Raw genomic sequence first — 26,997 nt, forward strand, 5'->3', positions numbered from 1 at the left:
TTTTAAATAAGTATGTGTATAGGACAAAACTAGCTTTTTCACTAACACTGATGTAAATATGATAACTGTAGGAGTTACCTGTAGGACACAAACTGTAGAGTTACTTTAAAATGCAAACCCCAATATTCTACTCTGGCTGAGCCTGCAGCATTTGCAGTGATTCAAAGCATATTAAACCATAGTAAAGCCTGAAGTCTTATGACTTAACACTTTCAGTAGCACTCTAATGCAGATAGTTTTTTTTCCTTTCTTTTTTTAAATGCGGTATCTTTTCAGAGTCACTACATTGCTTAAGAGTCTGGTAATAGAATACTGACATTTTCACCTCAGGGTTACTAAATTCAATATGGCCCAGATCAATAGTGACTCAAAGTCATCACCATCTGATGAGAGTTTGGAGCTCAGGTTAAAGTGTATTATGAGCTTAGACTAGCTCCTAGTGAACAGCTTCATAACTGACACTAACAGGTATGGTTGCTGGCAGTCTCAATATAGTGTCTTAAATTCAATGGGCCCACAGAGTGATTTACTTTCTCGACCTGAGAGAGTCTACAGCAATCTCTCTGGGTCTGGGTCAAGGCACGCTAGCAGGACGCCGTAAGGAACCTCAGACTGCTAGTTGCTTACTTGTACCTGTCCCAGGAATAAAAAAGCATTAGAATATAGACACATTTTTCAGATACCGTATTTGTTTCACTGTTCAGATTAAGTTATTTTGAAATCAGGTAACCTCAGCTAGCACACTAAAAGAGTAACCCTTCCCCTCAAAGACCAATTTATTAAAACATCTGGTTTATACAGCACCTTAATCCTGCTAAGATACAAACTGCTTGCTTAAGGAATTAACATTTTTTAAAAGCCTGGAAACTGTATTCAGGTAATCCGTCATATGACATCTGATGAGAACAAGCACCATGTTATTTGCTCCTAAAGAAAAAGCATACTCAGATTTCAAAGCAGCACAGATGTGGGAAGATTCAAGGCAGAAGAGAGCAGGTGGCAGCTAGCTGGCAATTATGAAATGTGCCAGATTATAAAATTACTAAGATTTAAATGTCAAAACTATACTTTTTAAACTAGCAAAATAATAATTTAGCATTTGTATAGCATTTTTCCTTTTAATGTTATAAAGCAGAGGCCTCCTTTGTACATTTAAAGTTATTTTATATCATTGTTCCACAGATAACTTTCAAATAAAACCTCCTTTGTGATTAAAAAGCTCACTTGTTTATCAATATCCTATCTATGAAGGAGAGTGCTTTGATGGCCCAAGCTGATAAACATAAAAATGGCATTTTAACAAGAAAAAGTGTTCAGTACAAGATGACCACTGCCTACAGGTTCAAAAACTGGAAAAAATGCTAACTGTGTTTCCAGCATCTACCAATAAATTGTGTAAAACCCACTGTGTAAAAGCTTATGTATAATTTTGTTTCATGGCATTTTTAATAATCCTAATTTAAGGGTAAAGTGTAGCAAATGCAGGAGATCAATGTTATCTAAGCTTTCCAAACTTTGTGCACAAAAATAGTTTTTACTACTCCTGCTTTAGTAAAATCAAGCCAGGTGCTCCTGCAATATCAAAAATACCCAAATGCCAAGCAGTGCCGCAGGATAAAATGAAAAACAAAAATAATGAGAAACATCATTTTCTACCCATACATCTGGTCCAGCTGGAAGGGATCAGGCACTGTCTTTCTCCACCTTTATCTCCCCTTTACAGAGCAAGCAAATATCAAAAGGTCAAAAGTATTCACCCCTCACTGAGGTAGAACTTGGAACTCTATCTTCAGAGACAAATGAGTCAAATCATTATATGGAATGAAGAGGAGATTCCAGTGGGCAAAGATGAGGAATCTGTAAACCAAAAGGAATTATAATCCTCGTCCCACTGAAGACAATGATAAATCTCCCGCTGACTTCTCAAGGGCCAAGATTTTCGTGTAACATCATTCACATAAACACTGAGCTTTCATGAAAACAACCCATGTTACAAATCATGTAAAATCAAATCAGAACAAAGAAAATGAGAGAAATCCCACAGAGAGAAATTACTTGGCAATGATTCATCAATAGAATCATTCCAGAAACAGTAAATACATATATATTCTTGCATGAATACTTGCAGAAAGGACAGAACAAGATCCGATGTAACAAAACACGTCCTCCAGTAAGTTGCTTTTTCTTCCCACTCCACATAATAGGTTGCCAAACAGGAAAGCAGATGTTAAATGGCTAAAAATGAATGCAACAGTGGCTTAACAATGTATGCAGGCCACAAAACCTAGAAGGAACTCCATGGCAATATACCCTCCAAATTTCCCGTACTTCCTAACAAACATACACAGAACACTTCTTCCAGTCAATTTTTAGTGACAGATAAAGAAGAAAAAATAATAATAAAAAATCAGAAGCTCAAGCTAACTAAATCAAGATACATATCTCCTCTTAACAACCTGGAAGATCTGGGAGTACAAACATTCAGTGACAGAACAAAAACAATCTTAGAAATAAAACTTTTTCAGTGCTTGCTTTGAAGAGGTGTGTTAACAGCATGACAATGAGCTTTTAGTAATTCCTCTAAGCTTCACAGTCATATGCAGTTTGCATGAATAGTGTTAAACAGTGCTATATGAATATGCAATTTTGTGCTAGGTAAGTATATTCTTTCCTATACTGAAAATAAACACTCAAGAGCTGTATTACTTAATTTCCATGCTCTCAAATACAATTGAGTCTGCTCACACTATTTTCAACAGATGGAGTTGAAGAACAGGATAGATGGTCAAATAAAGGTTTCACAAATGGGCTAGGCAACACGCTCCAGTTACGCATCTCTCCCCGCATGTCTTCCCAGATCTGAATTTAAACATCCTGGCTGCAAGCTAAATTCGGTATTTCTTTCTCTGCAAATTTATGAAAGGTAGTAATCAATGATAAATGGTTGTAATTTTACCTGAAACAGCCTGGAACAGACTGGAAAAAAAGATGCATCCAGTTATTCCCCCAACAGCTCCCCTCTTCTGGTCTAAACCTCTATCTATTTAACCTCTCCTCATAAATATGATTTTCTAAATTTATTTTTATTGTTGATCTAGTCTTTCTGTTAATTTTTCTTTACTTCTGGAAAGTGCAACAATCAAGACTATACAAAAAGTCCTAAAGGTGGACAAATCACCGCAGAGAAACGCCTAAGAATTACCTCTCAGTACTGTAATACTGAATATTATCTAAGAGTCTCCCAGTAGCTCGCTTTCTTTTAATATTCAGTTCTAAGTAGAGGCTAACAACATGGCAAGACAAGCCCCTTACAGACATGAACTTAGTGTGTTCGCAAACTAAGACAGAATAACTGCTGTGCTTTAAGCACATTTTCAGTCAGCTATGCAAATTTACCAACAAAAATAATAATAAAAAAAATCAGAAAACACTCCTCTTTCTACATCTCTTGGTAGACCATTTTACCTTGCCTAAGAAGGAAGCTGTTCAATACTTAAACCCTATGGAAACAGTAATCAACAGTACATTACTAGCTTCCATATTATATTCGCAGACCAGATAGAAAAAAACCCAAATGTTTCTAAGCACCTATCAATTAAAGTTAGTAGACCAATACAAAACACACACTGGTACTCCAAACTGCTTTTTCTATTATTTTCCATGTACTTCTCTATTGATGTTATTTTATTTTGAACTGAGTTTGCTCACTTCGTAGGGTGACAGTTGCATGTATTTTTTTCCTTTTTAAGAAAGGACGCTGTCTGCTTTTCGGTACAGATGATACTTTAAATGAACTTTGGGGTAAGGTCTACCCTACAAAGTCTTCTGAATTTGTTATTAAAATTTTATCTCCCCACTAGAGATGGCAATTCTCATTTCCAAGCAATTTTCATCAGCCTTTACTTTCAAGATCACCTTCAATAAACACTAAATTACTTGTTTTCTTCCGAAGTTATCCCCAGATCATGATTAGTCTTAATTCCAGCCTCTCCGCCCAACTCCTCTTGACCTGTTTCTTAACATCAACATTGATCTTTTTCTTGTATTCAGTTACAGTATCCAATAGCTTAACTTTTGACAAGCTGCACTTTATTCCTACACCTCCTGACTTATTAGACACATTGAAAAGATCAATAATAACATGTCTTTCTAGGCTACAAAAAGTGGTTTGTTTTTCTTTTTTTGGAAGCCCAGGACACTGGCCTCTGAAACCACCAACTCTAAATCAATCAAACCTGTGACAGAAACACAAATATCCTTTTTTCTTTACAAATACAGAATTCCAGTTATTGTAAATAATTAATAATATTTATTTTAAGAAGAAAATTCTAATTTTATTTTTCTGCAGGGCCAAAGGCACACTCTTGGACCACAAATAAAATGTAGAGCTCTTATGTAAGGTTAATGAAACAATGATGAGTCAGACTTCTGAAAGCCATTATCTTCTCCATGCTGATATATCTACTTTACAGAGCTATTTAGTCTATGATGTTACTTCCTAGACTAATACCTGTCAGAAAAATATCCAGATTCCTGTTGCAGATGGAACAATAAAAATCTGAATTTCTTTTATTCAGCTTTGATGCATCTAAATTCATAACCTTAGACTTCTAAATCCACTCTTCCAAAGAGTGCAAATGTACTCTTCCAAACTAGAAGAAACATCAGTAAACAGCTTACAGGACTGCAGCCCACGAACCATTAAACCACCTTTAAAAAAAAAAAAAGGTCCCCTGAAATGAAAGGAACCAAAGTATTCAAATATCGGCATGTATTAAGAAAAAAAACATCACACAGGCTGACTTCAACCTAATAACTGAATACAATCTAAATTTTTATCAAATTGGGCATTCTGCTTGGTACACCACTTCCAAAACACTAGTCCTGTCCATGGATTACAGGCACCTCCTAAAGTACAAATGTTGACAGTGCAAAGAGGTTTGTGAACAATATTAAATGAATTATAATCATCAACACTTGGGATACCAACACCAGGGTCAGCAATTCCACTTCCTTATTTCTGAACAGATGATATGATAACATACCACTATATGAAGGTACTTTTATCTTACCATACAGATAACTACTCTCAAGATGGGTAGGCCGTACATAGTGCACATCCCTGAGATATCATTAAAGAAAGGGGGAAAAAACCCAAAAGCTCTCTCATGAGTGAAGCATGACAATTGCAAGAAAGTCTGATGGCAAAATGATTTATGAAAGAGTCACTTTTTCCTAAGACCAGCAGAACTGAGAGGTGAATGTTACACAGCACTTTATTACATGTCCATGCAAGAAGAGGGAGGTAGAAAAGGGACACTCTCTCAGTTTGCATGTGTGATTGCAGTGGAGGAAAATACATCTTTCTAAAACAAAGAATGTGTCACATGACAGGAACAATTCACTTGTGGTACAACCATTTTCCCAGGGAGCTTATTACAAATCATATAACACAGCCATTCTCATGTTGACATACAAATGGGTCCTACAAGCTACTAAAGCCAGTAACACATATTCTCTATTTCTTTGTACAGTTTATGAATGTGTTTCTCTCCACTACTGTATTAAATGTCGATGTTGCATTGCTGTAACATATTAGCTGTCAGGAAAGAGAAGCACACCTCGGCTTTTCAGGACAAACACTCTGCCCAGACAGTATACTTGCAAATTGCCTGCTTGTCCCTAAGATGTTAATGCCATTCCTACCTAACAGAATATAATTCAAAAAATGAACTCATTTGAAGTGATGAGATACAATACTGAACCTCCAGGTCTAGGTGTAGAAAAACAAGTTACTTACCTTTTAATAACAGTTCTTTGATATTTTAATTTCTGCAACTCCTGTTTCTGAAAGGATGAACCTGCAACTTGTTCTCTTAGCAGTGTCTCTGAAGACACAACTTCTATACATTCTGTGTAGGAGATGCAAAATTATGTCTGAAATAGGCCCAGTCTTACTCAATTCCTTCATTTTCACGGAAATAAAAAAAACCCCTCAATTTCCATCAGAGATAAAAGTGAATTTGGGGATCCAGATAGTCAAGCATGCAACCAACCCAAACTACTGTAAACAAACATACATCTTTTCTCCTTTAGTAATTTGCCCACACAACCTAGTGAGCAAAGCTGGTTCACAGGATCTAACTAACAGGAAACCAATGCACAGACACCTCTCAAGCTAAACAAAGCAATGACTGTATAGACGCTCTTTACTCGCACATAACTCACCTACAGAATTAAGGACCCAAGTTCTTACTTTCTTTAAGGGCGTGAAAATATGCTCCAGTGTTCAAGGATTCAGTGTCAATCAATCCCTTACACAGAAATTAAAAGCTAAGAATATTTGCAGAATGGATTTGCTACAGAAATGTAAAAGTAAACAGAACACAGATGCACTAAATAATACAGAAAGACAAAAGATACAGCAAGAGAAAAGTGACAAGTGGGAAGTCATGAAGCTTAGGAATCCAACAGTGGTAGATAATTAAACAGGTTATGCAAAATTCAAGTTATTTTAGAAAAAAAAAATCAATTCTGGCTAAAAATGTGAGGGATTTTTTCACAAGCCTGAAAACAATTAAGGAGTAAGCAAATCTGAAGCACAGAGGAATCAAACAGTTTCAAGATGAAACTATACCTTTTCAAGCCAGTATGTCTTAGTAAAATTTAGCAGAAGGTAAGTACACTAACTGTCACCAAGAACCCTTACCTCTAAGTAGAAAGTACCTTAACAATAGGCCTAAGTAGAATTGTTAGGACTTTTCCATAAGTCAGATGAAATGCACAAAGTACATAAACAGTTCCATAATCAAAAGATACTACACCTGGATATTAAAAAGTGAAGGTTTCTTCTTTCTTTTTCGTGTTTTTTTCCTTTTTTAAATAGAGAATCTATTCTTGCAAGCAAAATGATATTAACTGCAATTAAAGAGAAACAACCAAGCCTCATATAACTTGACAGCATGATGTCCTACTAATTTCTAGTGAACAAGAACAGTATTTATATTAAAAACCATAGAGGGCTTTCATATTTTTTAATCAATGACATCCTACTATAACAACCCTTCAAGTATCATTACACAAATTACATTGAACATCAATATAATCTTTCCCATTATGCCTCTGCCTGACAATACTTCTCTGGACTTCAATGGTATATGAATATTGTGGTGGTATACATACAATATTACATTTTTCTTAAGCAGCAAGCAAATGAATCAGCATTTAAAATATGTAACAACATGAAAAGATTTTGAACTTACCTTCTTTTTCTGTGTTCTGTTCCTGCCTCCCAACCAATCATCCATCTGTTCCTCAATCTCTTCAATTGAAGCTCCATGATCATACGATGGTATATAGGTACGTGACTCCAGAACTGTGTATACAGGGAATTCTGATTTTGGTTTCTTGACTTTAGGCTTCTTCTCCTCTATATGGAAGTAAAAAAAAAAAAAAAAGTAATGCTACCAATACTGCAGAGAAGTATCATTCAGAAGCAGGCTTAGCTCCTCAACTCTTAATGCTATTTCCACTGAGAAAAATTTCCACTGAGAAAGAGGCTTCAATTTCTTTGTTAAAAAGAGAATTCAGAGTTTTGCATAATAATTTTATTTATGAAAAGCAAACAGCAATGCACCAACTTAGCCCCTCTTCTATCTGAGCTATGCCTTTAACGGCCAAATGAGAAGCCCCACCAAATCACAGTTATTTCTTACTACTGCTACACCAATTTGCAATTAAGATTAGTATAGGCGAAAGCATTTAAAAGCTATTAAAAGATTTTGAAAGTCCAGGTGGCTTCAAAGAAACTGGCAAAGGTAGAAAGGTGAGTTTTAGACAATTTGATATTACTCTATGGTCAGTCATGCTGTGTAAAAGCTTTTAAGTAAACAAATAGCTTCTCTGTTTTCATATTTCTGCAACTATAAATAGCTCTGTTCTAGCACTTACATGTTTTGGTGGATTTAAATGTTGGACCTCATTGCTCAAACTGATCACCATTTTCTGCTCTCTCTGGCACTCAAATGGTATTAAATGGAAGCAGCAAACTTCAGGGACAGGAAAGAGGGACAAACCACCACCCTAAATCCCAGTAGCTGAAAACATATCTGCTACATATGATGATCTCAAAAGAAAGATAAAAGGTTGACTGAAAATTGCCAGAACTTTAGGAAAGACAAGAGGATAAGGATCAGAAAAAGAAGTGTGAACACTCAGAAAGCATCCAGAAACTTCAGGTATGCCAAGGGGGACTCTTGGTTTTTCCTCATTGTTTAAAAAAATATATGCTGTATGCAAAATAACTGGATGCTCCTAAACTGAAAGAGCTGATCTAACAGCTGGCTGCAGCCAAAAGAGGAAAGTTCTACTCTGCCTCCACCTTTCCACTCTCCACTGAGTGTGTACGTGCTCCTCTCTCTTCTATTTATGCTTCAACAGTCATCCATCCACTTGGCAAATTAATTCAATTCACTAATCTAATAGAAAATTACTCCTTTACACTCAAATGAAAAAAACAAACCAACCTCCAAATCATTTAAAGGTGGTGGATGAACAAAAGGAGAATGACACCTCTCAGCGGCACCGAGTCGTTACATCAGCTTATCTGCCTTTGCAACCATGTCCTAATACTCTTCTGAGCATCAGAGGAGAAATGTGTTTTTCATGAAAACCTTCTTGAAAAAAAAAATCCTATAGAGGACAGAGGGACTGTTCCCTACAGACTCTTGATGCAGAATTCCTTTTCCTAACAGAATACATGCAAGAACAGCACTGTGACAAGGCTCCATAGACTTGACAAACTCTAAGGAACCAAATATTTAAGAAAACAGTAAATGAAGACTGTTTCACAGTACCTTTCAGAAGTCCAACAAGAACAGGAAATTCATACAGATCTTGAAAGTTAACAGAATAACTAACAATCCTTTAAACTTTTAAATGTACATTGTTCAGAGACCTGGTTTTGTGAAAAATCTCTAATTTTGCTTATAATTGTCAAATTAGTCTCAATAAATGAAATATTAAGTGAATACTTGAATTTGGAATTTTTTTTTAGCATCCTTCTACAAGTATGCCCAGTAAACACAATCAAATAATATATACTCCCCCAAAAAAACAAAACTAAAAGAAAGCCCCAAAGTGTTAGTCAGCAGTTCTCATTGTTTCGATGTTACTAAAGACAATACTGGTGCAAAATTATTTTTGTCTGCTTCATAAGGTAATATTTATAATCAATTCACATATATTAATCATTATCTCATTTTTCCCCAAAGCTGCCTTATGTAATAGCTTCTAGAGTCTGAGTTAAGATTTGCATGGATAAGTAACAATGGCTTCACCAGCTATTTACTGCAAACACATATACTGGCAAAAATATTCTAGGACGTTACCTTAAATGACAATTTCCACTACTGTAGTTCAGTCCTGCAAAACAATCAAGCACACTGCATATGTTCACTTGGAATGCACTAACAGTGCAGACATAGCAAGACTGCTGGATTTTCCTTTAATCTTGCACTCTGTCAGCTACTGTTTGCTAATCCTCCCTCTCAAAATATGTTAATAGTCAAAGCCTGAATGCATCTAACTAACATTTAAACAATGAGAGCCTAGCCTGCAGATTGGTCACCTAGGCTCTTTCTGTTGTTTTAGAACTAATTCTCTAAAAGTATGTCCAGAAGACACTGCACCCACTTTAAAATGAGGTATCAAAGACAGTATCTAGGCTTTCTTCAGGCATTTAAGTGACAGGGGAAGACCTAACACAGAAAGACACCCTGCTGTTTGCTAAGTATCCAAGGAACAAAATAATCCCACCTAGAGAAGATGGCAGTACAACCTCAAACAGGCACTCAACCAGAACTAAAAAAACCTTGTGTCTCCCACAAATACTCAACAAGATGTAGGAGTTCAGCACATCCCTTACATATCACAATGGCTCACATACTGAATTAAAAAAAAAATAAATAGAATTTAAGTCACAGCACCATTGACACCGGACTCCCAATAACCCATTGAGAATGGTTTTACCTCAGAACTTTACAAAGCCACTTTTTAGAATAGGAAAGCACATAAAAGTGGTTTAACAGTAACATCATACAGGATTTTAGGTAGAGGAAGTTAAGAAGTTATGTTCCAAGGTAATGATGTACACTGTGAAGCCTCAACTTAAGGCAGCCAAGCACTGTTGCTCTTCCAGGCGAAGATGGAGAAAGCAAAACAGATCACAAACTATTTCACCCTCACAACAGAAGTCCACAGCAGACACCCAGGAAGAAGACCTCTCTCCTTCATGTAATCTCTTCATTACCAGCAATTCAACTGGCAACTCAAAAGACACTTACGACCTGACCTAGTGCTTTCCCCTAAAGAGAGTAAGGTCCAGGTTTTCCAAACAGTAGATGATGCCTAGACAGCTGAATTCTACATCTGCTAAGGCTTGACAGACAGCCAGGAAGCTGGTGTTGCTGCCACCACCACAACCTAAAGCAAGGATGTGTTTGATCATGCTGACAGTAGCGACAACTGCAGCTGTGATTCAGAGTTTAGAAACACAAGTGTTCCCTTAATACTTAGTGTCATATTCTGATGGTGCTGGGTTTAGATGATGTGGCCATCCACTGTAACAGAACAGGCTTTTAAAATGCATTTTTCTCCTCCAGTCTCAAATACTGTTCTAACATTGTTGTGCATAAATTTTAAGTGAAATGCAGGATAAAGCATGCAGAAAAAGATTTCAGACATTCTTCCCAGTTCTGCGACAGCCTACTCACTGTCCACCGGCGTCCCCATGAGACCACTATGCCCTACGTGGGCACCAATATCCAGCAGACCTTAATTATGAGCAGACTTACTGGTGCTCATAAAACGAAATGCAGTGGAGAGAAACAGTCTTGGTGAAACCAGAGGCTGACTTCAAGCTCAATAGGGTAAATGAATAGCTTACACCAAGTACTATTTTCTGTGATTTGGCAATTAAAATACATCATGTTCCCAGTGTAGTAACTTTTCTAGTTTATTGAATAAAATAAAAAAAAAAAGGCAACAGCAGAAAGTAAATGGATAATCCAAGATTGTAAGCACTATGAAAACCATTTGATGTCTACCACTCCAAAGTAAAATCCTCGGTCCTTTACATGATTTATGACTTTTACAGAGTTCTAGTTCTTCTGCAGCAGAAGAAGTTTTGTAATTTACTGACTTCCCACCGCAAAGATACTAACTTTCTATGAATATTTTCTACCTTTAGAACTATCAAGTTCTTTACCAAAAGACTAAATTTGACTGTGTATTTAACAACTTAAAGTTAGAAAAAAAGAGATATAATTTGTCCCCTATGTTTGAACTGCATATAAACATATGCATCACTGGGATGCCTAGACTTTAGCAGGTAACAATTAGCAAACTCTCTTAAAGTACAGTACTTCACGTTCCTGAAGGCCTCCAATACTATTCCCATACTGGCTACACATTTTACTATTTTATGGTACCATGATCCGGGTTTTGAAGTTTGATGAATTACTTGCACATAATCACATACTTTGACCTTCCTCGTTAGTCTTCCACCTTGTTATTACATTAATTTTATCAGTGGCATTATTAATAGTATCTGGCTAATGGTTATTTGCTTTAACCTATATCAGCTGTCATTTTTAGAAGATAAGTAATCAGCATTTTGGATGAAGTGCCATGTAATAAAACCGCTGTGTTTTCTTCCATAATAAGTATGAGGTCCATATTTTAAAAGTTTTCAGAAAAGTATATATTCATTTTACCTGTTAGTTGATGTAAACATACAGAATTCAGAGAATTTTTCACAGAAGAAACAACCACTTCATAGAGAAAGAACAAAAAAAAACAAGCGCAGAACTGCTGCCAAGGAAGTATGATACATCAAGCTGGAGCTCCCTCTCTCTGCGAGGCTCTTAAGCATGAACAAGACTTCACAGAATTCACAGAAAATACAGTAAAAAAAAAAAGACAAACTATTCAATATCAATGCAAATATGAGCAAACATTCCTGTTTAAAAAAAATGTAATTTCTGTACTATTAATAAAATCAATGGGATTATATATATCTGTCTCTAAGTCATGATACATTCATACATCTGCTGTACTGGGACCTTTGAGCAAACTAACAAAAAACCATGCTCAGTGATAAGTGTATCCTCAACTACAAAAAACTTCTCACAAACTGTAGTTTTTCATGTCTTTCATCTTTTTCTGAGTATCTACCCTTGCCAAAACTTTCAATTCTTCCAAAATACCTCATCCCCATAATATGATAGCGTTAGAAGTAAACCTCCAGTATTTGAGAGCTAATCTGCCATCAACAAACATATAATGAAATGTCTCTTTCATATGAGCCTCATAACACACACACACATATATATATATGTTAGTGGAGTATTTTCCATAAAATCTGAAGCAAATTTTGTACAGAGAGGCATCATATAGCCTAGTTGAAACAACTGGGAAAAGCACATGAGCTTGCAAGTTCAAAATCCTTTCAGCAGGCCTGCCAAAACAATCAGTGAAACAGACGATACTTCATTTGCCATAATTAGGCTTCAGAGGTAACGATTAAGTGATCAGAACATTCACACCCACATCAACCAAAAAGCACACATTATATGAATTATTTTTTTCTGAACCTGCCTGTCACCAAATCATTACTGAGCAGGTATGCTAACACTGCGTTTTGGCAGGGATTAATACTCAACACAATTATCCAAGATATTTGTCAATTATTTGGAAGTACATAAAGTTGCCTTCAGCATAGTGCTTCACTACATAAATTTGGTCACAGTGATTTACAGTGAAAAGTGTAGGAAGTAGTCAGAACATGGACTGGCTGGTAGTGTGGGACCAATCAAATCAAAAGCATTTTTGAAAATTACACAATTAAGGACCTTATGTCATGTCTGCACCTATGAGAGACTGTACGCAGGGAACCTTTGATGTACAAGCCTGCAGTTATGGTAGACAAGTGATCAGAATAATGAGAACTACAGTAATCTGTGATTCTGTAAACAAAACAGTAATAATATAAGAAATGTGATTTTATAATCTGATTACAAACATTAGAACACTATATACAAACCCAGTGCCCAATACTTACAGCTATATTGAAAAACTTGAGTACAGAAAATCCACAGAAATTAAGGGCTAAAGAAATACTTTACATAAAGAAAACCTGCAGATAAATAAAACCTTTTTTTTAAGCACATAAAAATGCTAATAATAACCAACCGAAAGCTAAAGCTAGAGAAATCCATAGTGAAATTGAGATATAGCTAACAATAAAATTAATTGTTGGAACAAGCCATGAAGAACAGAAGGCATCTCAAGGTTTTCTGATCAATATTATATCTTAAATAAGATGCTAACAGCTGAAGTACATCACTGGTACAAGTCAAACAAGTCATGAGAATCAGTATTTTTCACTGATTTTTGCCTGTAAGGGTCTGAAATAAACATCATGCTAAATGATCTAGTGATGTCTTTTATCTCTAGGTTTCATAAAACAATACACAAAGCTACCCAAGCAGCATGCTGTATTCCAAGCTGTCTGGAAAGGGAGAACCATCAAGCCTAACCAAACTTGATCAAATGTATTAAAGGGTTCGCTACAGTTCTGGATGTTTCACAGCAGGTATTCAGGTAAGAAGACATGCCTTACTATAAAGCTCTATACAGAGACAGAAACACCACTGTAGATACCATCATAAAGCCCTAATACAGAAAGAAGGCTAGTCATGCAGCTATAGGGCTACTAACTTTGTAGTTCAGTTAAAGCTTGAATGATGCGGGCAAGGAAAAAAACCAAAAGAACAAAGTATTACTCAACATGGTTTATAACTAGAAACAAAATAGCTTCTTGCCATGTATTATTCTAGATGCTTTGTACATCAGGGCAAGAATTCTGGATCTACAATGCAAATATGTCTGGTAACTGAGATACCAGTGAAGAGTTCACCTGCAATATCTAGCAGGTGCTATTTCTTTGAAAAGGCGTATTTTAAAAATAAATTTAAGTCTTTACATTCAAAGTCTGGGAAAACAAACATGAGAACATAAACTACCAAAGCTAAATATATAGAAAGAAAAATAGATGTGTTTCCCCCCAGAAAATGCACGTGGTTGAAAGAGGACCAGCAGAACTTCTAGAATTTGTCTTGGTAACTACTCAAATCTTGCCATTTAAGTTTAAAAGCTGGTAGTCATCTGTCCTGACAATGCATCCCTAAGCCTTTGCAGTGTAATGACTGCTCAGTTCAGTATATTACATCACATGGCCATGAGGAACAGGACTATCTATTGTTACAGAATCATTCCCTGATGCAGGGATTATACATGTGTGATGTTACAGTGAGAGGTTAACAGAAACTTTATTCATTAAAGCACTTTCATTTTAGAATAATTTTTTTGTCCTGGTATCTAAATGTGGAAAGAGCATCAGAAAATGTAAGGCAAACCATTTCTATTTTTGTACATAAACCATCCAGTTATCCATAATTCACACAAAACCACATGCCCTAGAAACATAAGGTCTGTACTGTAAGTTGCTATATTTTTGTGAGGTAAAGTTGTTATATTTTACTAAGGGACTAATGACAGTTTTGAATGGATTAAGAAATTATACAAAACACTGTAAAAGGGCCAGAAAAATAAATCAAAATTGGCATAATATTGACTTACCAAGAAATTATTTTTTCATACTCCTTACCGAACATAGTACTTTAATGACATATCCCAATACTGTTTTGTAATGTCCTCTCTTTCCTACTTTGCAAATTATATTTTCCTCCTCCAGTACCCTTTTCTGGTTTTTAGTTGAAGCTGCCTACAGAATACCACACCATTTCAGCGAAAAGCAGGTAGACATGGGGGTAAACTAGCAATTAAGTCATGAAAAAACAAGCGCTGTAAAACAGCTATTGCTAATCTGCATGAGACCCATCTATCTAATTGAGTAAATGTAACTGCCATTGTGAACTTGAATTCCATGGATGGTCTCTAAAATTAACAAGAATGGAGGCAAACAAAAAACCAAAATGCACATTTGGTGATTTACAACCTTTCTATGCTAATTATGAAGTGACAATGCAAAACAATATAATGAAATAAGCAAATTTAACAGATGCTTTGCATGCAAGCTTCAGTACAAAAGTATGTAACTTTTTGCCTATAGATACGTAGATGCATCACTTGTTCTTCTCCTCAGAGTCATTTCTTTTAGAAAAAGGTAACTGACAGCTCATTCTGCTGCCCAGCAACAGCACTGCTATGGCTGACCAAATTAATTCCGTGCCAAATTTCAAACTCTGCTAATTACAGGTAGTGACTCTCAGTCCTTCCGCTTGCTCCCTGCCAGGAAGCCTACCGAGGGAGGGCAGGATGCCAACTGGCCCCTGCTCTCACAAGTGACATTGGGTCACCTGGCAGACATGAGGGTCACGCTCCAATGTCACACCCAGCAGCACGACAGGGGACAGGATGGTGCTTCTGTGAAAGGTCAGGGATGACATGGAGGGGGGAAGCATGCCAAACCTGCACCTCTCACGTGTGGGTACTTCTACTGGAGGCAATCAAAAAAAGCGACTCTTACATGACACCTGGCAGAGGAGAAATACTGAAAAGTTCACACACTGTCTTTCAGTGAAGCACAGGAATGTGCACACTACAATTTTAATATTTTTATACTTTCACTTGCCCTGCTGCTTTCAAAAACTTGTCCTTTTTAAAACAGTAGTTCACAGATTTCAATGAAGAACATATGCCAGCTATTCTGAACAACAGCAATATGTTACTATCTGACAATTTAACAAGTTTGTAATAACCCAAGTCAAGACCCTTTTCAAGAGCCCATGTTGTGGTAGGTATCTCAAACATAATGGCAGGCCTCCCTAACAAGCATTAAACACACTCTTTTGCTAGATTTGGCCTGGGTCCATGGTTCTCACTGAGCCACTAATGTTATCCATTTTCTCAAAACAGATTCAGCTACAGATAAATTGGGAATTATTGCTGAAACTGGATCTCTTTGCTGATTTTATAAAATTAAGCTATTTTGTAAATATAAATAATGCAGCTGTATTTTAAGTGCCTAAAAGCTTATGCATACTCAAAGCTAGTAAATTATTATAGGACACTCGATGCACTTGTCAGAATAAAGGAACTTAGAAGCATGCACTTAAGTACAGCAAATAAAGCAAGCACACACATACAAACAGACAAAAAACTTTTAAAATTGTCTTCAGAAGAGGGTTAGGTTTAACTACTGTCAAAAGCAAATAATTGAAAGAAAAGTCACCTGTAATTATTCTGAATACTTTATTAAGGGAAATGCTAATTGCATTCTCTGGTCTTATAAAAGACTGTAAAGACTTTAAAGCCTTTATTTCAACAATAGCATGAATCAACCTCCAAAGTCTGCATCCATGCTTCTGGAAATTCAAATTACATTCAATTTTTATCACAAAAGTCAACTCAATATACACAAAAGAATTATTAAACATAATTTAAAAAAAATATTTGCAGACAAAGAATACAAGAATGTTCAAAATTCAAAAGGTCACTTCTGAAAATGTGTACTTCCAAGATCTATACGTTTGAGATCTCCCTCTCCTGTAAAGCAACATTTCTAGCAAGTATGCTTTTGTTACAATAACTATCAAACATAGAGTTTTATGCTTCTATAGGAATAAGCCCACAGCCTACTGCATAATTAGTCAGAAAATTAAAAGCTTATTTAACAGCTGTACAGAAATATATAAAAAGCATGTATTTTAGAAGATTATAAAAATGTTTGTTCATATACATCCTGTGTAGTAGGTATATCATATTACATCTTTATTAAGACAGTGGTAAAAACTCACTCTGAAGTGTCTCAAGTTCAGCCTTAGCCAGGGCATCTTCTTTCGCCTTCATTTTTGTTTCTTTATATTCTATATATAATTGTCTGGCATCCTTTAAGAAAATGTTGCAATGGCATTAGCATCCTTATACAAGCAAGTTATTGCAATGGCTCTGTTTTAAATTCTCAGTTAACCTTGCAAAATAATTTAACACATATTCGTTTCTCTGAGTTACAACAATTTTCAGTATTGAAAGTATTTGTTTAGAATGTAGAATTTTTGCATAATGAAGGTTTAAAGTAATAGCATTGATATTGTATACTATGATGATCAATGAGAACCTGAAAAGCAAAATGGTTAGAAAACACATTTCTGATCACTACCTACAGCTTTCTAAGAGGTCACGTACCCACTCTGCTCACATTAGCAATCTCGAAGTTCAAGGAAGAAAGAAAAGTTTTAAATTAGAATAGTGTGTGCAGGGACAAAGGCAATTGCTAGGCAGCAGTCATTTTAGTGTGAACTTATTATGGTAACACTTACTGCATGTTCCAAAATACCTAACTTGGTTTGGTGTTTTTTGGGGGGATTTGGTGGTGGGGGGTTTTTTTAGGGTTTTTTTGTTTTGTGGTTTTTGTTTGGTTTTTTTTTAAAAAAAAAAAAATCACCTTCTACATTGCTATTAAAAGTGTTGAATATATTAAGTTTTTTCTCCAAGGATTAGATTAGGTTCTAATCTGAAATCTATTTGGCAAGTTTACACATAAAACTAGAAGTCCTGTCACAAATCTCACAATAAAGTACATTTCCAAAATCTGATGAAATAGTAATTATAGATTTGCATTGAAAGCTTTCCAATACGAACAACCAGATCGCTGAAGAGATATGGAGAGTTTTCTTACTCTCGTTTACCAGTTTGAGATTTCTATACTCATTCAAAAACAATGAATCTGGAAAGTCAAAATGGACAAATCATTATTTGCCATTTCCAAGCATGCAGAAATTCTATTGTATTAAATAAAAATTAATTCTAGCATTAGAAAAACTTAATTTTAGTACTTTATAGCCAAAAATATTTTTATTCTTGTTATTACATTAATAGTCCCATGTTTTACATATAGAGGGTTATTTTGATTTAAATGTAGAACATATTGTAAAATACCTTTTTTTTAATATTTTTAGAACTTGAACTAACATCATAAATTTGATCAAAACCTCGTCTCATTAAAAATTACATAAGACATCTTAATAAATTTTTTAAATAAAAACTGAGTTAATTAGTCATTATTGCCACCTCTAATGATAGAGGTCATCTAAACCCATTGCTTCCTGAAAAGATACCATGACACAACAGTTCTTTGTGTTACACTGACATCTACCCCTTCAAAGATACTTGAGGGCAGTGGGAAAACACAGGACAGAATCAAAATCCAGCTCTGAGCAGAACTTCATAGTGTTGTGGAGATGTCTCACCAATACAAGTCAGCATGCCTGAAGAACAACTCTCACAAATTCCCAGAAAAGACCAGTAAGGTTTCATCTCCTTCCAAAATACCTCTTCTTGCTCTCTATTTGTCTTTACATTTGGGTATGGGAAATGGGAAGTTACACTGCTCTGCCAGGTTTACACAGATCACTGTGCACAGAATTTGAAAACCTGACATAACTTTTTGCTGCTGGAACATAACAGATGAGGGCATCTCACATGCTTACAGTTTTGGTTTTACAGATGGGGAAAAAGGAGTTTTGGTGGGTTTATTAGAATTGGGGCTAAAAAAACCCATGTGTAGGTGGTACAGGAGGACTATCATTAACAGCAGATACGAAGACTTTCAGGAACCATACTCAGTTCCTATGTTAAAACACTGAATTACAAAATTAGGATCAGCAGTGGTTGTCTTCTTGGTTTACCTGAAATATGAATTCCCTATCACTTACGGAAACTTCTCTTGTACTCTCCAGTTTTGGACCATTTGCATTGTTAAGAAGCAGAAACAGCCATAAATGTAATGGTTAACTTCTGCTGTAAGTTTGAGATATTTGGGTTGCCTGGCATACACAGGACACAGACATATTGACATCCAAAAAATGCTTTTGTTTAAGGCTATGATTTCAAATTGGTTACAATTAACTAGCATTTAAATTTAACCCATTTGACACTGAAAGCCAATATTTGATGCTAAATTCTGGTGTAAAATCCATTATTGCTTGTGGGATCTCCTGACAGCAGGCACTAGGGGGTAACTGTCAATCTCTCCAGCACGTCAATCATGGAACAATTGGAAATGTGGCTCAGAAGAAAATGAGACACAATAGCTGAACAACAAAGAAAACTAGTCAGAAGCACATAAATGAAATTTAGTAGTATTGTTGCTTTACAGATATAAAATGGATTATCACTGCAAATGGAGTAATACGCAGGTAACAAAGGCAACATTACTCTTTTATCTTATTAATGGCAGTTTATAACGGCTGACACCATAATCACAAAAAAGGGGAGACGGCACATTTATATGTATACATTTTTGTGTGCTTCAAAAACAAAGAAAAAAAAATCAACATGGATTCTGAAGATTTGAAAACCAAATCTTTCCTACAAAAACATAAGAAATGGCTCTACAGGTCATAAAGAGAAATTAAAAGACGTACCTGAGCAAAGATTTTAGCCACAGATACAAACTACATGGGTATAAGACCTTGTAAGTTCAAATGAAAAAACACTGGAAAACAGTTTAAAAAGGAAGTTTTTGAATAAATAAAACTTCTTCTGCCCTAACACAAATAAGCACATTTCAATTCACTCCTCATTAGTTTTCAACAGGATCAGTCTAAAGAGGAATACTCGTTTTCAAGCCTATTTAGTTTCAGTAGTAAAAGTATTTCAAAACAGATTTATGTTCAGATTTTTCCAAAGTGACAAATTTAAGCAGTCATTTTGCCTCAATTCAAAAATTTTAGGGCCCTAAAAACATTGGCAATATAGATACAGGCTCCTCCAATCTGGTGATCCTTCCCAAAGATGCAGTAACGATTTCTCTTTCAGAGGATCTTTCCCCAAACAGCTCAACATATGTGAAACATCAAAAATTTTTATCTGATGTACACTTCACCTTCAACACGTGATAAATGTAAGAAAAAGCAACATTTTTGTCCTTCTGGGGGTGGAAAGGGACAGAGAAAAGACACACAAATGCAAAGCTTGGAACTGTTCTAACTAGAAGCTCTAGCTTACCTAATCAGAAATACTTTTTTCTCATTTGCAAGAGTTTGAGAAGTTGTCAAAAAAAAGAACATCAGCACAAATACATTACTTTTCTACACCATCAAAGCAGCAATATGCATGTAGTTAAGCAAAAAGAATAATCAAGAGGGTTAATATATGCTGGTTTATTATACTATGATTTCAAATATACACTTCCTAAAAAGGAACATAACATAAAAAAGTGTATTAGAAATGCAGAATTCTGCTATTATATATTTCTAAATTATATTTCCGCTGTAAAGTATAGGAAGTTCCTGTGAATACCCTCATATTTAATCAAAATTCTCAAAAAAGTGTTGTGGAAGAAAAAAAATTGACAATCAATTAATGTATTTTCAATATTTTAAGCCCAAATAAGAACCAAGAATACTGAAAAATTCTTGTATTTCAGTTCCTTTTATATAAGTTCTCATGTCAATAAATTTGAGATTGCCAAGACAAAGCTAGACTTGAGTTACGCAGAAATACATAATCTTGGTACTGGACTTTTAAGGTTGTTTTTGTTTGGGAGTTTGGTTGGGGGTTTTGGTGTTTTGTTTTGTTTGTTGTTTTCAAATCAACAGATACAGTATTTAAACTGTATTAATTTTGGAACTAAAAACTTCAGTTCTGAGTAAGACTCTGTCACTCTGGCCCTCTCCTTGAATTTTGGGGAGGGTGATGAGGTTTTGTTGGTTTGTTTGATTTGTGGTTTGCTTTTTCCCTCCTCTCCAGTTAGTCCTCCTGACTTTCTGGTCTACCTCAAGAAGACTAGAGATTAGGAGAAATAAGACAAACATTAGAAAAAACTTGCTGTATTGACCATATGTGAATCTTCATGACAGATTTTGTGATAGAATCAACTTCACATTTTAGTTCTCTGGGTGAGGGACTAATACAAACAAAACACATCCCCTCAGAATTTACAGTTAACTGGAAACTTTCCCACAAGCATACTTCAAATCAGTACATTGAAAATAATTGTCTGTGCATTAATTCTTATTAAATCAATCTACAGACTTAAGAGAAATACTTGTATAAATTTCATGAACTAATTTTTTGGTCTTTTGAGTACAGGTTCTTGTATAATTTGTAAAAAAAAAAAACAAAGAGAAAAAAGTCAAATTTACAGCAACATCTAACCTTCAATTTGCTGTTTCTGTGCAATAAAAATGCCAGCCATTATACCACAGTGAAAACACTCTTTTGGATGGGTTTATAAACTAGTATTACCAACATGTTATGCCAAGAAATAATGTAAAAGAGGAAGAATTAAACAGTATTTCTCTTTGGCATTTTTACATGTTTACTCAAAGGCAAAGTAGTAAATAAATAGGAATTGCATTATTTCCTCCTTTATAATCAGAAAATCATGCTCTGACCTTGGAATAATACCAGGTGTGGCCAGGCTTTCCAGCTGTGTGTAGCCAAGCCTAGGATGCACTGGGTGACCAGCAGCATCTGCTGCGTGTTCCACATCCACAGTGGTGAAACAAAGGCAGCCAGAAGGGGGAACTGAGGCCAACACTGCAAGGCCTCCTTGGGACCCATTCACACCCTGTGAAACCTCATACCACAACAGAACAGTACCACTAATTGAGAGCCAGTATCACCTTATGTACAAGTGCTACTCTCGAAGCTACACTCCTCTAACACGTACGTGTGCTGGGATATGCAGACATACATAAAGTGATTTAAAGGAGCAGAACAAAATTGGGTGCCACAGAACAGCAGGCAATTAAAGGCAAATAGTGCCTTATCTGTATTTAAACGTTTTACTATGCAGCAAAGCGCATTCTGTCTCCAGAGCCTCAGACAGCACCCTGTTAGACATAAATTATTTTTGCTCACTTGCATACACCCAGAATACTTGTTTTACCATCTACTCTCCTCTGACCTGCTTCTAAGCTTCTAATTGACCTTGGGGTCAAGAGCTGCATCCCTACTTTCGTTCTCCCAGCAGCTGCAAAATAGCAGCAAGAAACAGAGCAAATGGGCAATCACTTGTGCCACACGTCCTGCAACTGCTTGCTCCCTGCAACTTATATCAACATTGGTGCTGTACAGTAAGTTGGAACACATCAAAACCCTGTAAAGTGGGAATTAAGGAGATATTTAACCTTACTGACTTGAGTAATCACCTTCAAAAATATCTTTTAAGGCACACATTATTAAATGCAATAAATTTTATTTTAATATCTCACATGATGATTTTATATAAAGTCATATGTGAAAACAAAAACAACCCACATAAATGTTTGCTGACCTAATCAAATCTCGCTTAAAAGCTAACTTTGCCAAAGGAGATGCCCTGCTGGCAAAGCCTCTTGAGTTTAATAACACATTGCCAATCCATTTAAGGCCAAAGCTGAACCATCTCCAAACAGGTGCTGAAATGTAATCATGTATTAAAAGAAAACCTGACGAAAAAATGCCAAGAAATTAAACACCTCTGGGTCACTAGTTTGAATCTATTCCAGGCTACTAAATCAGCTACAGTAATTACCATCTGGTAGTCTACATAAAAATAAATTACTGGCCTTTTTGTTTTAATTCACTTTGCGCTACACTACGGTCTTTATAAACAAAAGTTTCAATTGTAATTGAAAGCTTTGTTGATAATCTCACTAGGTTATACCCAGTGCAATTACATATTGAGCTTGAACTGCCTTCTCATTATTGGCAAGCCACCAGAAGTTCTTCCAGCACTTCACTGCTAGGGTGTATGCACTACACCTACACTATTATAGATAGAAGGTAACAGAAAACTATTTTTTTAACAAGAATCCGTTTTTGTCTGAACCAAACAAAAACGCTTTCTGCTTCATTACAGTCAGGCCAAAAGCAGACTTATAATTTCACTAATAAAAAATATTTCCTAGTGCTGACTGGCATTAATGAAGTTAGTGTAAAAATACAGACATTCATAGCTAAGCTTCACCACATCAAGGTGGAGGAAAAGTAGTTGAAAGGAACACTAACACTCCTACCTTCAGTTTTCTGAAGGAAATATTTTGTGAAAAATATTTAACAACATTTTTAAGACAGACCACTTTTCTTAAGTTGTATGTCTGCACATCCAAAGAAAAAAACTCTAGTCAGCTGTTCTGGGAATAAACTACGATTCATAGATGACTGTTCTCCCACTAACGAAAAGCATACTTAACACGACTGTCTACTCTATTACATTCACCATTTGAACTGAAATTCTTGCACAGTATATTCAGCTGGTTTATTTCTCTGTAAGAACTATTTTCCGTTCCAATAAACATTTTAATTGAGTTCTGTTTCTTTTTTTCTCCTTCTTCTTTTATTTATTTTTTTAAAATACATAGCCTTCTTCCAGGTCATTCTCCTGAAGGAGTAAACTATAAATGACCTTAGAAACAATTTGCATTCTTTTTCTACCTTTTTATTGAGCCTACATTGTAAGAATTAAACTTGGTAATAGTCAAGTGTAATTTACATTCCAATTAACATTTCTCTCACACCACAGATATTTGATTTATGATACATTTTATGTATTCTTTTCTCTTTGCTTCTTCAAACAAGCTTAAAGATGCTGCTTTCACCCCCAAATTTAACTAAACTACATGTGTGGATATAAAACCTACATAGTCTCTCTCAAAATACAATTGTCAATAGTTAAAAAAAAAAATCATTTCTCTCATCCATTTTTCTTCCAGTTTCTTGACACAAAATGTAGACTACGATAAAATGGCATAGGCCATCAGAAGGGCATGCAAACAAAGCACTTTTCTTCAGTAAAGACCCACCTTAATTATTTTAAGTGCCTCCTTCTGAAATCTGACATTTTGAAGGAGGAAGGGAAGTATAAGAAAGACACTCAATTGGATAAATGAGAGCCAGGCACGGACAGGAGCTCAACCTGAATCCTAAGACAGAGCTGTTCTAAGTAGAATATTCACATTAACTAATGGGGGGAGAGATGGATGCTAGGTAGAAGGAATCCAAGCAAGATCTTGCAAAAAGTTTAAATTGACATCTTGTGGGTTTTGTTTGGTTGGGTTTTTTTTGTTGTTGTTGCTGGTTTGCTGGGGTTTTATTGTTGTTTTTTGTTTGGGTTGGTTTGGGGATTTTTAATAGATTCCGTTGAGGAAGAAATTGTGTACAGAGGCTGGCAGTTTTGTTTTCTTAATTTGAGGAAGCAGTTCAGCTATTTCACTGACAGGGCTTTGAAAAAAACTCAGTGGTAGAAGCAACATTTAATTAAAAGTATTGCTAATTCTCACCCTTTTCTGTCCCAAATGGGGTTCATTTACACACGGATTGCATTTTTAGAAGTTAATCTACAATTGCATTAGTTGCAGATGAGTAACAGCCAACTTTGAAAATAATTTGTTGGCTCTTAAATGACTGAATAAATCATTTAGATTAACTCAATAAACAACTAAAATCTGCAGCAGCCATCCTTATGTCAACCATTGTAACACCTTGTTAAATAATTTGCATGTGTAACTAGCATATGTAACACTACTCAGTATCTGTTGGAGTCTTTATCTTCTAGATAAGCTGCCCTAGTGATTCTACGTACACTAAAAGCATTTAAATAAAATCTCAAGCCTATGTCAGTGTTTTATCAAAGAGAAAAGTACTTATAATCAAAACAGGATCTCTGTTACCAGGGTACAATCATGGAAGTACAGCTATCTTTTTGCTGTTATGTTAGTAATTGAAGGCAGAACTTGCTAAAACCTTAAATACAACTCAGACACATCCTTTGGCCTCTTTTTAGCTGGCTAGCTACCACATACAAGGTAGCTTTTGAACTGCTGTTTCAAAAATCATCTCCAACATGAGGTCACTGCTGCTCTTACGCTCTTCAGAAGTAGTAGATACTTCAAGTATTGTTAAATAATAAACTCCAGTAATTTATTTCAGTTACCTGAAGATTACTTATATTTTTATTGTATTTTAACTTACATAATCAGCAGGTCATCTTAACACCATAAAACGTGGAGTTAAGCAGTAGTGCAATTTGGGGCAATTTACTCTAGAACCCCATCACTTCCCCCATGCTCAAAGCCCTTCTGTTCTGAACTCCTCTGCATCATGCTTCCCCGGCCACCAAATCCCTGCTTCCTGGTTCCATTTTCCATGAGTTGCTAGATAAATTAATAGTAGTGGGGGAAAAAGCTAACTGATTTAAAAACCACAGCAAGAGGAATTGGCTAGGCATCTACAAAATGCAGAACACCGTATCTGTTGTATTCACCTTTTCTGCATATTCTGGCAGACATAAGAACTGCTTTTTGAATAGCAAATCGGAAGCCTGTTACACCGGCTTCTTAACATACTGTCTTAAAATTGTAAAAATGAGAAAATGACTGCTTACAAAGATTCTAAGTCATCCTAGTTTATAATTCTTCCTGAATTTTACTACTTTCTGTAGTATTTTTAATATTATGCAAGTAAGGCAAAAGGGAAAGTACTATAAATATGAAGGAAGTTTCAAAAATGCAGCAACAGCAACTGCTGAACTCAATTCTTTTCCATCTGACTCACCTCAATGAGGGATGAACATCAAAGCTTAATTTGGACACAACAGTTATTTTAATTAAACACCATAATTTCTGCTTTAAAAACTTGCAAAAAGAAAGTTTTCTTTAATAAAATAGACACACAGTTCTGAGAAAACTTTTAAAAGAGGAAGAGATACTAACTTTTGCATTTCTTTGTAGGAAAAGTTTAAGGTTATAAAAGCAGATGCTGAAAAGCCAGACTTTAGTAAAACTTATAAACGCAATAAACAGTTTAGGAATTTATGAATTATGTCTTTTTCCAGCTTGAACACAAGACAAGAAACTGAACAGTGATGCTATTTACATGTCAGAATTAATACTAGTATTTCTGTAAACCAAAGTAAAACCCACCTTTCATTCCCTCATCCATATCCATTAGCAGTGACAAGGGTATTAAAAACAAATGAGTGTATTCAAGGGAAATGAAAAGAAAGAGCAAGTGATATTAAAAAAGTTATTGTGGTAACTGATCTGTCAATACTTACACTGGCTGAATATCAGCTACATTTTCCAGTTTATAGAATCAGATTTAAAAAACACAACTGTGGGCAAGTCTGCCACACTTAAAGGCATGGTTATGATTTGTTACTTTACCTTAGTAATTTCAGGTATCAATTTATGTCATTACCAAGTAACTTCAAAAAAGCTCACTTAATCAGAAAAAGTAATTTCACTGTTTCCTCAAATTTAAATGACATTAATATTTTTTATGAAAGTACAGCATTTGCCTATTTGCGATAAAAATACTTTTGTTAACATATCGCTTAAAAGACATTGCTATTCTAATTAGATGAATATGTATCACCCCTCTTCCATAATTTTTTCTTCTAGTTTTTGCCTAACTGGAACTGCTACTGAATTCCCTAGCACATTAAGATTAATATTAATTTAAAAGATTCATATTTTTACAAATTTATGGTATTAAATTTGCCTCCAAAAATTTTAGCAAAAAATTCTTAAGAACAAGTGCTACATATCTGATATCATATGTAAGAACACCATAAAGAAAAATAAAGTAATAAAACTTAAAATCAATACTATTACCTGGAATAGCTGAGGTAAAGCTTTCACAGTGAGACAGAACCATATTCCCAGCTTGCATGGAAGTAAGTCATGCCACTGTGGTTTGTCCAGTACTCTGCAGTCAAATAAAATGGTAAGTTTTTCATTACTGTCACACAACCTCAAAGTTAGAACTTTCCCATTATCCTTTAAGATGATTAGCACTTGTCAACTCCTATAAAACTGTGTAACTGCATAATATTAAAGAAACCTTTTCAATATTGAATTCAAAACATGTAACAGCTAACTTCTAATCATCCCTGTATTTTAATCTCTTAAAAAGGGCTTTTCT

The 26,997-nt window shown here is 35.3% G+C and overlaps 1 protein-coding gene across 1 annotated transcript in view; it reads right to left on the bottom strand.

The window, feature by feature from the left end:
• DNAJC1 (DnaJ heat shock protein family (Hsp40) member C1) overlaps nucleotides 1-26,997 on the bottom strand; it is a 113,413-nt gene that overhangs the window by 37,052 nt on the left and 49,364 nt on the right. Inside the window, exons 6-8 of the mRNA XM_056337516.1 lie at nucleotides 26,688-26,781; nucleotides 16,881-16,971; nucleotides 7,263-7,429 (exon numbers count right to left, since the gene is read on the bottom strand). Of these exons, the coding sequence (XP_056193491.1) occupies nucleotides 7,263-7,429; nucleotides 16,881-16,971; nucleotides 26,688-26,781 (352 nt within the window). The remainder of the gene's footprint in view (nucleotides 1-7,262; nucleotides 7,430-16,880; nucleotides 16,972-26,687; nucleotides 26,782-26,997) is intronic.

The sequence above is a fragment of the Falco biarmicus genome, chromosome 4, assembly GCF_023638135.1.
Source record: "Falco biarmicus isolate bFalBia1 chromosome 4, bFalBia1.pri, whole genome shotgun sequence".
In the NCBI taxonomy this organism is placed as follows: Eukaryota; Metazoa; Chordata; class Aves; order Falconiformes; family Falconidae; genus Falco; species Falco biarmicus.